General features: G+C 40.4%; 1 protein-coding gene across 4 annotated transcripts in view; it reads left to right on the top strand.

Moving 5' to 3' along the window:
• ZNF236 (zinc finger protein 236) overlaps nucleotides 1–14,975 on the top strand; it is a 95,654-nt gene that overhangs the window by 60,963 nt on the left and 19,716 nt on the right. For all 4 annotated transcript variants that reach the window (XM_072152357.1, XM_072152359.1, XM_072152360.1 and 1 more), the window contains exons 22-28: nucleotides 1,503–1,606; nucleotides 4,814–5,224; nucleotides 5,607–5,752; nucleotides 5,848–6,091; nucleotides 7,817–7,996; nucleotides 11,101–11,259; nucleotides 12,726–12,910. In XM_072152357.1, the coding sequence (XP_072008458.1) occupies nucleotides 1,503–1,606; nucleotides 4,814–5,224; nucleotides 5,607–5,752; nucleotides 5,848–6,091; nucleotides 7,817–7,996; nucleotides 11,101–11,259; nucleotides 12,726–12,910 (1,429 nt within the window). The remainder of the gene's footprint in view (nucleotides 1–1,502; nucleotides 1,607–4,813; nucleotides 5,225–5,606; nucleotides 5,753–5,847; nucleotides 6,092–7,816; nucleotides 7,997–11,100; nucleotides 11,260–12,725; nucleotides 12,911–14,975) is intronic.

Raw genomic sequence — 14,975 nt, forward strand, 5'->3', positions numbered from 1 at the left:
TTTCTGTTGGGATGAATATGAAAACAATTTTGTTAATGGTTATATTTATTGAACTAAATCTTTTTGGATCCAAATAACGTGCTTGTAGCTGTCCTTAGAAGCTCCTTGGTTTTTAGCGCTTCCCTATTTCCAACTCACACATGCTTGACACCCATTAAAGGTTTGAAGCAAACATCAACTTTTTAGAAGCATTTTTCTACATTTCATAAATCAATAATACATGTTATAATAGAAAACTTTGTAATATAATTGATTAACTGTATTTTTTTAGGATTGTTTTGATTGTTCCATAGGTGTTAATGGAGCATGGAGCCCCTCAGGCTCATTTGCATACAGTCTTTCATCCTGGTGGTAGATGCCCTTTAAAGAAAATCTACAATTTGTTTTTATGCATTGTGAACCAAACATTGAGAACGCTGAGAATGCTGTAGCACCCCTGAACTGAGTGGTTTTGCCAAAAAAATAATAATAAAATTATGATAATGGGGCTCTATCGCTCCCATGGCTGGCCTCATCTTACACTAAGTATTCACTGCTTAAGAGAATCTCTGACAGTCAGAAGTAATCAATCGCTTAACCATCCCCCAGCTGCTGTGTATGAGTGATACAGCTCAGATTGATTAGTACTGTCTGGACAGTTCCTGAAGCTCTGTCTAATGTGTTTATGAACAGTAGCCAGCATGAAACCCAGCTTTTCCCAATGTCCTGAATTTTAAAATTGTTTTTTGAGAAAAACCACTCGGTTTAGGGATAAAACAAGCTAGGTTTCTGCATCAGTGTCGCCACAGCATTCTCAAGGAATGTTTGGTTCACAATACATAAAAACAAATGGTAGATGTCCTTTAATAATAGACCAACACTTAATAAGTCCCATTTCACACAACCTTAAATGTCCCTACTAATGGCAGCTATCATATGTCCAAAAGCAGAATAAATGATAGATCATGCTCCCCTATGGAGAGCTCCACCCAGCAATATGCTATGCCCGGATTAAGCATATGTTTGTGTTTAAGGGACCTAATTCTGTATAGGTCTTCTATATAGCAGTCACAGACAGGATTATAATCAAAGATGGCAACTCTGCAGAAAAAAATGTTCATATTCTATTACGGTCTATGGCCAAGGGGCAGTGGTAAAGCATATCACTAAATGCCGTTACTAGAGCTCAGGCACTATGGCATAGACAGCTGTGGAGGTACAAAAAATAAAAAAGCTGGAAGAAACCAGGGAAAAATGGACAAAGAAACATTTTTATTAAAATAAGTGACACAGATTAATATTGATCACCTGAATGTCGATTTATGAATAAGCTTTTAAAAGTTGAGACACACTTTAAAAGAAAAATACTACCCACGGGTAGTGGGTAGTAGGTGCGAATATGATGTAGCTTTCATCTCTCAAAGTAAATTTCAGCCTATGCCTGTATCCTTCGTCTTGTCAAATCAGCATGAGACCTGATTCTTTTGTATAAGAAATGCTGCAAACCTTCTTCTTCCCTTCAGACACATTCGTATTCATACTGGAGAAAAGCCTTTTAAGTGTGATGAATGTGGGAAGAACTTCACCGTAAAGTCAACACTGGATTCCCATGTGAAAACCCATGCAGGTTGGTAAATGAAGATGTCACTTTGCTGTCTCTTCTGTACATGATCCACAGCAGAATGTCTTCTCATGATAAACCTTTTATTTTATCAAGCCATGACACCTTGTTTGCTCTGAGATCCTGGAACGAGTAGGGGAAATAGGTGACAAAATAAGTTGTTCTACCGCGAGTGTCCCTGATGGGATTAAGAAAGGTTCCTGAAAAAAATGAAAGGCAATTTCTGTCTCTCTAAGTGATTATGGATAGAGTTTATGTGCATTTTCAAATACCTTTTAAAACTTGTAAGGATTTGAGGACGTGTAATAAAAATGATCTGCAAAATCCTGCAAGATTTAGAAGTGATACAGAGCAGGAAAAGCGAGATATATCCATATTCTTAATATGGCAGTTGTTTTACCACTGTTACGGTATTTTTTTTTTTTTAACTCTTAGGCTACATTCACACTGACGTATGGAGGCCGTACCGCTCTGTACCCGGAAAAAGATAGGACCTGTCCTATCTTTCTCCGTAGTACGGCACCGTGCGCCATTAATTCCTATGGAGAGGGGCGGGGGTGAGCTGCGCTCACCTCCTCCTCCTCTCCCCGTACAATGCCGTTGCCCGCTACGGTATGGTACGGGCGGGAAACAGCAGTGTGAATATAGCCTTAAAGGAGATCTACCATCAAAATTGGGTATTATAAACCAGGGACACTTGCTCAGAGATCCAGTGGCAGTGTGACTGTAGTGATCTTCTTATATTTGTCTCCCATTGCCTCTTTGTTCTAAAATCAACTTTTAAAATTATATGAACTAGAAGGGGAGGATGTTACCAGAGCCCCTCCATGATGCAGTTTCGCAGGATGTTACACTCTGCAGGAACACGTTTACTTTTGCAATGTGTGAGATTACATCAGGTAGAGGGAAGTCTCTGTCATCAAAAGGGAGGTCATGGTTTTGTGCTCCATTTAGCTAGGTATACACCTTCCAGTTCTGCCATAAAACGTATTTGCATACTTTGGCGCACACTTGAACCAATTGATTATCCCATTTGGGATTTCCATCCTCTCCAAATGCAAAGTAGTTGGGGGTTAGCACAATTTTTATAAGTTATGTGATCAGTTCTGTTGATGTTCTGTTTCTCCTGGTGTACCCGACATGCTCCTATTACATCTTTATGGGGAATGTTTTTGAACAAAGATTCCACAACCAATGTCGCCAGAGTTGTACCATTAGGTAATGGCCCACAGTCTTGAGTTTATTTCTGGATTGCCATCTTTGTGGATCTTGGGAAGCGATTCTCTGGGATGAGTAGCTTTACCTTGTGCCGGATGTTGGTTGGAAACTTCTTGGTCATGTCAACAAGGTTTTTTTTTTTTGTAGACCTCAAGGGAGAGTCATTGTTGAGTTGCAAACATTTTTAATGTCATTTTTAACTTTTTTTATATGGAATTAACAAACAAAAATGTGAAAACATTGTTTTTATTTTTATATTATAAATTTGTACGATGTCAATCTCCATCACCGTTTTCCAGGTTCAGAGGCAGAGGGTGCATGTACTGTTGCAGTGTCTTCTGCAGCTCCTTCTGCCATCAGCTGACAGACTGGAGGGGGCTTACTTCAAATGGTTGTTTCTCCTGAACCCTATCACCTAGAAACATAATTCTGGTGTCCTGTTAAAGAAGTGAATTTCCCCTTTAATATAATATCAGAAACCGAGATATCCATTGATAATTACAGTTGGGACTTTAAATTTGTATTTAAAAAGCTAATTTTTTTTTCTGCTCTTTTATAAGACACAGAAGTGTTTCTAGGTGTAGCAGTCTAGGAGATATGACGGTGCTGATATGCTATCTGCACGGGGCATATGCAACTAGTCGTATGGCAGTCGTGAAGGAGTTAATCAAATAGTGACATGCTCTTCGGACATAACTGGGATCCAAACATTAGGGATTTTTATACTGATGATCTATCTCTAGAAGTCATCCGTAACAGAGCATTGCTGCTATTGGAAAAGGCCACAACAATGCAGGAAACAGCACAGCTCCATCCACTATGCAGTGGCCAGAAATGGTTGTGCAGCAGTCTCCTATTATCATTATACTAATGTTTCACAAAGTCCTTCTTCCTCCAGTATACATGTGCAAAGACAGTAAAATATTGTTGGTTGACATACAAGAACGTCTCATGGGATGCAATTTTATTCTGAGAAAATCTATATGAAAACTATTGTTCGTGCCTATCTTTTTCTGTGTTATTTGAATACATGGCTAGATCAATGAAAGCCGTAGAGAACATTGTGGATTTCAGTTAAAAAAAAAAAAAAAAAAAAAAAAGTTGTTTCTGGAAAAGCATTAAAATAAAAAGCCACATTGACTTTCATTTCATTACCCAGCTAAGAGGTTTTGTGCAAGACAAATTGGGTGTCACTGGGGGATGAAATGAACAGCGGTTTTAATGAAGTAGAAGCCAAAAACGTTTTTTTAATATCACTTTTGAGATTTTCTAGACAAAGCCTGGAGCAAACTCTGCTTAATTTTGATACAAACATTGAAATTGGGGTCAGAGAAATGGAACAATAATTGAAGATCATATCAGGCAGATTCGGCTGCGATAAAGACATTTCGGCAACAATACAGCATTATTGTGCATAGCTGCTTGTGATGGGAACAGATTCATAGAGGAAAATAAGTCCACATTGATGTTCATAGGTTTTAGGTTAGATAACATTAAGCACTTATAGCTATATTTTGTGTTTCGCGGCTATTTAGAATATAGGTTAATGCTAGACTAGAAATTACCGGGCCATGAAAAAATACATTGCATAAATTGTTTGTGTCAAAATGAGAAAAAAGGATTGTGAACAGAAGGTTCCTGCTCACTTATGTTGTGACATCCTATTGACTTGGATCCAAAAAGGTCTTTGAGCCGTGAGTCTCATACGTCACTAGCTATACTGAGCGCTGTACCTCTTTAGCACAAATTGAAATAAATGGGATTTTAAGTGCAAAAGTGATAAAAGTGAATCTAAACATCACTGTCAGTTTTTCTGCTGGTAGAATTACCGGTAGTCTCTCTTATCAAAAAAGTGTCTCATCTACTCCAACATGCTGTTTGCAGGTTTTCACCCTTTTCTAGAAACTCCATATTTAGGGAAAACTTTGCCTTAGTTGCTTCTGATGTTATATTAATTCTCTTCAATACTTTATTTGCCTATTTCTGTCATTGCAGGTCAAAAGCTGTTTAGCTGTCATGTCTGCAGCAATTCCTTCTCTACCAAAGGCAGTCTTAAAGTGCACATGAGACTGCACACTGGCGCAAAGCCTTTTAAGTGCCCTCACTGTGATATGCGCTTCCGAACATCGGGGCGTAGGAAGACGCACATACAGTGCCATTACAAAACTGATTCTAAAAAGGTCAGGAAGCCTGTTGTGCGGAGACATCTTTCCCAAAATGCTGTTCCTGTTCCTAGTACAACCTCCAGCACAGTAGATTCACTCCAGCCAATAAATTTACTCAACTCATCAGCAACAGACCCAAATGTCTTTATTACAAATAGTTCTGTTCTGTCCGGTCAGTTTGACCAAAGTTTGCTACAACAAGGTCTGGTTGGACAGGCGATTCTTCCTGCTTCAGTATCTGGTAAGTACTGTACATTTTTGCTAAGCTTACAATTGTTTTGCCCGTATTTAAGAGAATCTGGCCACTTTCATCAAATAATTGATATGGTTTGTGTAATTAAAAGTTAGACAATTTTCCAATATACTTTCTGTATCATTTTCTCATGGTTTCCAACATCTGTTCTTGCTTTCATTTTAAAGGAGGCTTCATAGTTCACTATCACTACCTGTGGACAGAAACCTGGTCATGTGATGCTGGTTATATCACACAGCTCTGGTTCTCTTCTCTTAGCCGCAGTTACATACTACCTTCATGTTAATAAACCTTTTTATTTTTTAGTAACACTAAATAGAATAATTCTGAATCTATGTTTTGATAAGTTTTTAATTTTTTTTTTCTGCAGCGGGTGGAGATTTAACAGTCTCACTTTCAGACTGTAGTTTGGCAACTTTAGAGGGTATCCAGTTACAGCTTGCTGCCAATTTGGTTGGACAAAATGTGCAGTTTTCGGGAATTGATGCCACAGGCATTAACAACATAACACTACAGGTAACAGAAATTGTCATGTAACTGTCGATGTGGTAAGAGTGTAGTTTACATTCTCATTGACCCTGTGTGTGCTCCCTTTTTTTTCTTTTTTTTAGATTGACCCCAGTATTTTGCAACAAACCCTGCAGCATGGTAGCATTATACCCCAGCCACTTACTGGGGACCCCACTGCAGTGCAAGCCAACAGCAGTTTGCAGGCCAATGAGAATGCTGTACCTGCCAGTGTTGTACTTCAACCTATAGCAAGCTTGTCTCTTCAGCCTACTGCAACATCATCATCCAACCTGACTATCACCCCCATCACGGAGCAAGAATCGGTACTGTCTTCAAGCACTACTGGTAGGATATGTATTGTCTTAAACATCTTTGCATTTTCTTTTTTGTATCATTGTAAAGTGATTTGATAAAAGGGGCTCTCTGGTCATCATTTTTTTAAAAATCAGAGTGGCACAATAAAAATTAAATAAATACTTGGAAGTTATTTCTCAGTAAATCTATGGCTTAGGCAGGTCACCTTATTTCATTATATACCTGCTTAATTTTACAGATGAAGACCAAAAAATGGAACTGATTGCAATTTACATGTATTCAAACTCTCATTCAGATGCACGTCCTTCTAAAACTTTACTTCAGTAGGTTTGGTTGAATATGGTCTAGGTTAAGCAATCTAGGTGATGACTACATTTTCGTGTCCAGTCATAGTTTGGCTGGTCTGAACTAACTACATGAAAGTAATCTGAGGCTGGAGATCTCAGCATTGTATCTTTCTCCGAAGATAGTAGATCTCCAGTTGGGATGGAGCTCTCAGCTTTATACATCACTATGATGCAGTGACTATAATACAGTAGACCCTCAGTTGGGCTGGATGTGTCAGCATTACATGTCACTATGATGCAGCAAGTATAAGATAATTGACCCTCAGTTGGGCTGGAGGTTTCAGTATTGTACATCACTATGATAAAGTGACTATAAAATAGAAGACCCTCAGTTGGGCTGGAGGTTTCAGCATTACATGTCACTATGATGAAGCAAGTATAAGATATTAGACCCTCAGTTGGGCTGGAGGTTTCAGTATTGTACATCACTATGATAAAGTGACTATAAAATAGAAGACCCTCAGTTGGGCTGGAGGTTTCAGCATTACATGTCACTATGATGAAGCAAGTATAAGATAATAGACCCTCAGTTGGACGGGATGTTTTAGCATTGTACATCACTATGATGCAGTAAATATAATATAGTAGGCCCTCAGTTGGGCTGGATGTGTCAGCATTACATGTCACTATGATGAAGCAAGTATAAGATAATAGACCCTCAGTTGGGCTGGAGGTTTCAGCATTATACATCACTACGATGCAGTGAGTATAATGTAGCAGACCCTCAGTTGGGCTGCAAGTTTTTGCATTGTACGTCACTATGATGCAGCGAGTATAAGATAGTATACCCTCAGTTGGGCTGAAGGTTTCAGCATTGTACATCACTATGACGTACCCTCAGTTGATGAGTTGGGTTTATTTAGGTTGTGGTTAGTTTGGGTAATTTCACCATGTCATGTATTGTTTTACAATGACTTCATACAGCAATCTGAAAAAGCGCTAAGGCACAACTGTATGACTTTCCCCTTTAATTTCCATAATTACTTGGTAATAAATATTTTAAAAGTGTTTTTCCTGTTGTATTGTCCAGTTATCAGATCTCGCATCCATATTGCTGTCCACTCTGTCTAAACTGTGGGCTGCTGAGGTTGCCTGTGATATTGTAGCTTAGTTTAGAAATGGAACAGAATGAATACCCTTTCCATTGAGGCACTGTTCAGTAAGCTTTCTCTAAATAAACCTGTGGCATGAGACTGTATACAAATTACTTTTTCTTATGCAGTCACAAAGCCTTGAAAAGATAATCAAAATGCATAATTGTCCTGAAAATCTATGCCATCCCCTGTGGAGTCATTTATATGCAGTGTTGGTACTGACTATGTTTCTGCTTGCAGATGTGCTATTGATGTCTTTAAATTGAAATGGATATTGACGTATTTCATACATTTTTATTTTTTTTCCTCTTCAGCTGGGCAGGATCTTTCTCAGGTCATGACGTCCCAAGGCCTTGTCTCCTCCTCTAATGGACAGCATGAGATAACGCTTACTATTAATAATTCCAGTTTAAGTCAAGTTCTGGCACATGCAGCCGGCACCACCCCTACTCCATCATCGGTTTCCCCACAGGAGATCACTCTCACCATATCTGGTTAGTTTAAGATTTACGTTGTTGATTTTTTATTTTTTTTATTTCATTTTCTTCAGTTGGTCATCATTGAGGCATCATTTAATGGTTGGTAAAGTTTTACATTAATAGACAATGGATAGAAGTTTTACCGAAAATACTTGAAAATTAGTATAAAAGGCTGCGCCAGAATGGCTGTTAAAGGACATTTACTTCATGAAACAAACGAATGGCCTTTGTGAATGCTGAATCTGCAGGTCATCAACTATTTTGTGCTAATGGCTGAATAACTGCAACTCATTTTCTCTTAAGATCTTTTTATTTACTTTTATTATCTGACCTAAAATCCCAGTCACAGTGACATGAACTGTAAGCCAGAAGATAAAGATGTGAGAATTTATCAGGCCCTGCAGGTAATAATTCTCTGTCAGAAGGTGTCAAAGTAGGGTTTGCTAGCTTATTTCTTCAAATAGTTGCAACGTGTTGTCACTTCACTTTTAAAAAGACAATGCATGATAAATCAAATACTCTTTCTTTCAAACAATGGCACAAAAATAGTTGAAAAAAAACAGACAGGTTACAGAAGCCCATCACAGCTGCATTGCAAATAAGCCTTTCTGTCTTCTCTAAATATTTGCATTACAATATACCTTATATACTCGAGTATAAGCCTAGTTTTTCAGCACAAAAAATGTGCTGAAAAACCCAAACTCGGCTTATACTCGAGTCAAAAAAATAAATATATCTAAACTCACCTTTCCGGCGACCCCTGTATATCTTCTGTGCAATCTGTCCGGCAGCGGCGGCAGGCTATATACACTGGGCCATGGTCTGGCAGGCTATATACACTGGGGCAGGGTCTGGCAGGCTATATACACTGGGGCAGGGTCTGGCAGGCTATATACACTGGGGCAGGGTCTGGCAGGCTATATACACTGGGGCAGGGTCTGGCAGGCTATATACACTGGGGCAGGGGCTGGCAGGCTATATACACTGGGGCAGGGGCTGGCAGGCTATATACACTGGGGCAGGGTCTGGCAGCCTATATACACTGGGGCAGGGTCTTGCAGGCTATATACACTGGGGCGGGGTCTTGCAGGCTATATACACTGGGGCGGGGTCTTGCAGGCTATATACACTGGGGCAGGGTCTGGCAGGCTATATACACTGGGGCAGGGTCTGGCAGGCTATATACACTGGGGCAGGGGCTGGCAGGCTATATACACTGGGACAGGGGCTGGCAGGCTATATACACTGGAACAGGGTCTGGCTGGCTATATACACTGGGGCAGGGTCTGGCTGGCTATATACACTGGGGCAGGGTCTGGCTGGCTATATACACTGGGGCAGGGGTTGGATGGCTATATACACTGGGGCAGGGGCTGGCTGGCTATATACACTGGGGCAGGGGCTGGCTGGCTATATACACTGGGGCAGGGGTTGGATGGCTATATACACTGGGGCAGGGGCTGGCTGGCTATATACACTGGGGCAGGGGCTGGCTGGCTATATACTGGGGAGGCTGTGACCAGTGCATTTCCCACCCTCGGCTTATACTCAAGTCAATAGGTTTTCCCAGTATTTTGTGGTAAAATTAGGGGCCTCGGCTTATACTCGGGTCGGCTTATACTCGAGTATATACGGTAATTGTATGTTATAACTTACCTTGCACCCTGACAGAATCCTCTGTGTAGTCCTAGGGCAGTGATGGCAAACCTTTTAGAGGCAAAGTGCCCAAACTACAACAAAGACCCCCTTATTTATCGCAAAGTGCCAACACAGAAATTTAATTTGTGATTTATACTCCCTTCTCTGTCACAGTTTTCATTGATACCAGCACCTGAGGACACCAATAAAGCAGAAAATAGTCCCAGGTAGCACTGTCACTATAAAATACCTCTGTGCACAGCAAGTCCTGGGCTGTCTGGGACTGCAGGAAGATACCTGGAGTCATCTCTGGTGATGGCCTGAGTGCCCACAGAAAGGGCTCCGAGTGCCACCTCTGGCACCGGTGCCATAGGTTAGCCATCACTGTCCTAGGTTTTGGGCTTTGGTTTTGATGCATTTCAAAAAACAACATGTGACTTGTCTGTGCTGCAGGCTACTCAGCTCTCAGCCCCCGCCTTTGTGCTCCTGTACAGCTCCTCCTTCCTGCTCCTTCACAGAGATCACACTCTGGTCAGCCTGACATCAGTGGGGGAGGGAGGAGCTGCACAGGAGCACAAAGGCTAAGAGCTGAGCTGTCTGCAGCACAGACAAGTCATGTTTTTTGAAATGCATCCAGAAACTAAAGCCCAACAGCAATGAAGCCGTAATGGGCTTTTGCAACCTGTATTTAGTGAAAATAAGGTCCCTGGTGACAGGTTACCTTTAAATGCATTTTCAGTGTGTTAATAAATACATTAATATGTTAAAAAGATGTTATGAAGTTATAAAAATGAAAGATGAGCTCTAATTAGCACATATACTTACCCATCCGGAGGAGTTCATAGTGCATTGTCCGTCTATAATGCACTCTGCCGCGATTCACTAAGATCGTGCGCCCAATGTCCTGCATGTGTCACTTCCCAGCACAGGTCCGACAGAGTTCACCATCTTCCTGGTGAATGTAAGTACATTGTCTTGCGATACAATTTGAAAGTTAAATCCCGGGCTCAGTCCGACTCCATCAGAAATCTGATGGCCCGATTTCTGCCACATGAAAGCCAGTGCAGCTTTTCCAAAAACCTATCACGTGCGACACAATCCCAGTGCAGACCCCTGTTAAATGCCTGTCACCGCCGCGGAAAACCCGAAAATGTCGGAAAGTCCAACAAAAGTACAATCCGCGACCTAGTAAATAATCCCAATATGCTAATAAGACAGTTGGGGCTGCGTGGTCGTGACTTGGCACCCAGATTACTATTATTCCTGCCCAAACCACTACCCTTTCCATCAGACAGGAGATTTATCTTGTGATAAGGATTGGGAAAACACAGGAATGTTACTGAAAATAGTCAGACACTTGTTTGACACTTGTTATTTTCTCCTTTATTTCTTTTGACTATGTAGATAGAATTTTGTATATGCAAAGGTTTCAAAACAGATCATTTCCCAAGCCCTTAATTCTGTCTCTTTAATTCATCCAGGACAAGATATCATGCAGCTGGGTCCTTCAGGAAGCAATGAACTGAATGGAAACATGAGACTAAATACACCTGCAATTACCAGCCAGCCTCCGGAAACCTCACTATCATTAAGCAATGATCACATTTTATCACAGGCCACTACACTAACTACCACTTCAGGTACTGCAAATCTTCTTTTATTACCAATTTAGTATATGGGAGTCATCAGAAAAAAGGAGTCAGTTGCCTTCCCTGTTGGTATTCGCAAATATATAGGAGAAATTAAAACCCAGGGGACATGGGAGGTAGATGTATAAATTGTGTCTCAGCAGTTTATCCTCTTATAGACGGATGGTCATTGGTGCCTGAATGCCCAAGTAAATTTTTGATGTTCTGCTATGCACTTCATTATATGACAATATTTCTGGAAAAGCTTTACATATTAGAACAATTTTTACTTAGTTTTTTTTTCATGACCTGTGAGACTACCTTGATAGTTTTATTAATTACATATTTGTTTCTTTATAAAATTTGCCGACAATTGACTACAAATGTGAAAAAATAAGCTTTTTTTTAATTTTTCCGATTAAAGTTTTTTTAAATAATTAGTAACTTCTACCAAAATATGTTCGATATATTTTGAGCATTATTCAATCACCCTTTCCCTGGTTCTACCACAGCTGCAGAGGGTGCATATACTTCTGCAAAGTGAAAGTCTTTCCTGGAGGCTGTAGGGGGCACACTTCAAACACCTATATCTCCTGAATCTGGTGTCATATTAAACAAAAGTCTCCCTTTTAATATGGATTGTGTATGGGTGCATCACAGAACCGGAGATATCCACTCCTAAAGTTACAGAGGGAACATCTAAATTCTTAGTACAGCTTTAAGAGTGAATATCTCTAGTTTTGTTAAGCATCCATACACAATATATATTTATCCATAGCTTCTTGTTCACATGCAGGCAGCGCCCACACGTGTAAACTACGCTTATCTCATTATTTCTCATGCCTTACATGGGCGATCCATTTCTTATAAAGGTCATGTGATTTGACTGAAACGTTATTTCTGGATTGCATGCTGAAAGTCAAATGTAAATATCAGTTTGATAAATTAAAGACGATTGCATCGCATTTCAGTGCCAAGTGCTTCCTTGTTAGTTACGATTAGGGTTGGTTCCCCTACTTGAGCACCAACTTGAGCCATGAGTGACATGTATTTAACCATTACTACATATATCATGTTAAAGGGGAGACCGGAATTGTGTTTCTGGGTGTCAGGGTTAAGGAGATAAAGCTGTTTGAAGTTGATTACTGTCATGACGTTTGATAAATGTGTCCTTTCTGCACAGGGCTTGTGCAGATAGGACGGATACTGCCATATGGCAGTCCTGAATGGCTTAGTATACACTTTTATTGATATGGGGGGGGGGGGCATGCATATTTCACTTTACGTTTGATGTCAAATTAATTTCTGTATTCAAGGCTTTCAATCTAAAAAGCCAGGTTCCTAGAATAGGCAAAAACTTTATGATCAGTGGGTGTCTGCTCTTATAGGACCCCCAGTAATCGTAGATATAAAGGAGAAGCATTGCTGGTTTACAGATTTGCCCTCTGCTTTATTTTACCTTGTTTTTATCTTACTAGAACTAACCACATCGACTGGCAGTCTTCCGTGCACAACATCAATGACTCAAACGCCAGTATCTACACAGAATCTGGTTATGTCATCTGGAGTAGGAGGAGATGGGAGTGTTACCCTGACATTGGCAGATACAGAGAGCATGCTGACTGGGGGGCTTGATGGTGTGACACTTAATATCACTTCTCAGGTATTGGTTACATTATTGGTTTTATTGTTCACATACATTACGGCAAGGGCAAGCACAAAAGACAAAATCTCCAGTGATCTGGAAGGACCCTGCGAGTGAAGGCTCACAATCTATATGGGAGGGTAGATGGAGACATGAGGTGAGGGAGCAGAGCAGTTAAGTTATTGCTTGTTGTAGGTTATCCTTTCAGCTGGGTTTTCAGGTAACATCTGAGGGATCAGAAGGTGGGGGACAATCTGACATGTTTTGGTAGAGAGTATGGGGATGCAAGGGAGATGTCCATGAGACAGTTGAGAGCTTATGTAAAAGAGTGAAGCCGAAGGTCTTGTGAGGAGCAGAGATTGTTTGGGATGGTATTGGTTGATCCGCCTTTGAGGCCTCTTCATACATCCTTAACACATTATGGCAGACATGTACATCATAATGCACTAAGGGGTTAATGGGGTTGTTTAGTAGTTAAAAATGTTATTGTTAGTGTATAGTAAAGTCATCGTATTCTAGATCTCTGTTTGCTTTTATTGTACAAGAAGATACTTCCAGTGGATAGAAGCTGGTATGTGGTCATGTAACATCGCACAGGTGCACGGCACACTCTAAAACACAGCTTTGATCCATGCACCTGTGTGATATCACATGACTATGGGCACATAGTAACCAAATCTCCTATAGAATGATGGCAAGCCATGAGGTATTGATAAAGAAAGTATTATTGTAACATGTATTTGCTGAAAATGGACAGCCCTTGTAATGAGCTTCCAGCCTGCAACTAGTAAGTGAAGCACACTCGTATGATCATGACTGTAATCTGCCAGAAGCATGACATAGAGCAGGTTCTGAGCAGAGTGATATACAGTATGATAATTTCTCTGCCTTTCCTGTGCTTAGGAGTCTAATGGGGGTTTCACTCAACAAGATTGCCGTCGGTCACTAATTAAGACCACCCACTTGACTTCTTAAAGGTAAGCCACAAACATTTTCTCCGGCACCATGATTAAGGGCTCTGTGCTATAGCCCAAAACGCGTTTGCTTGCCTTTGTTAGTCCATCCGTGCATGTTGTATTTTAACAGATTTTATCATAGTGCTTGAGATAACGTTTATGGCTTACCTTTAACGGACATTTCTGCCACAATGCATAATGAGAGACTGCAGCCCACAGTGATTTACGTAGACTGTACTGTTTTACAAAGAGGGTGAGACCTGTACTGATCTTCACTATGCAAAAGCACCTGACTTCTCAGCCTGGCTTAAGCAGATTCTAATTGGCAAGCTACATACACACAAACTTATATTTTGGATGTGTTTTACGCCCGATATCTTTGTGCGACCTTTCACCGTGGTTTTCACTGCCATGTACATGGCCGGGTGCAGATTTAAAATGCCCTATTTCTATCTGTGTGTGTGGCTCAGGTAGCCAACTGAGTGGGTATTATGCTGTAAAAACATGGGTCCCATACAACTGACCACAGAGTGTTGTTTAAAGCCCTTAAAAAACTGATATATTCCCCACAAAACTATATATTAACCTGCTGCTCCGTAACTTGCTGCGCTGCATATTACATGGCATGAATCAAGGTTTTAAATAGCTGAGGCTATAAAGAAGATTTTACTTGAGATTTACTTTGTCTTTGGTTTTCTAAATAAATTGATAAAGTTCTAACATTTACAATTCCCAAAGAGAACAGTAATCTCAAAACTACACCAAATGTCACATTGTAGCATTATTGAGTCTATCATAGTCCTCATTTATAAGTCAGCTTACAGCACACATATATTACACAGTTTGTTTTTGCAGGCTTGGTTATGGAACAGACTGGTAATGGATTAAAGGGAACCTGCCATTCAAATTAACCCACCCAAAATAAATACTTAAAGAGAACCTGTAATCCGGGAACCCACCCACAAACCATACACAGGGCCTGTTAGATATTTTTATACATGTTTTACTGATGCCTCTAACTATGGGATTCTTCTAAAGAAGCCTTTTATTAAGTCCTCTGTTCCAGTCAGAGAGGCAGGGAGCTGCAGTATACAGTCAGGCTATCCCCCCTCCTCACTGACGCTGAC

Source organism: Engystomops pustulosus, chromosome 5 (genome assembly GCF_040894005.1).
Source record: "Engystomops pustulosus chromosome 5, aEngPut4.maternal, whole genome shotgun sequence".
Taxonomy (NCBI): domain Eukaryota; kingdom Metazoa; phylum Chordata; class Amphibia; order Anura; family Leptodactylidae; genus Engystomops; species Engystomops pustulosus.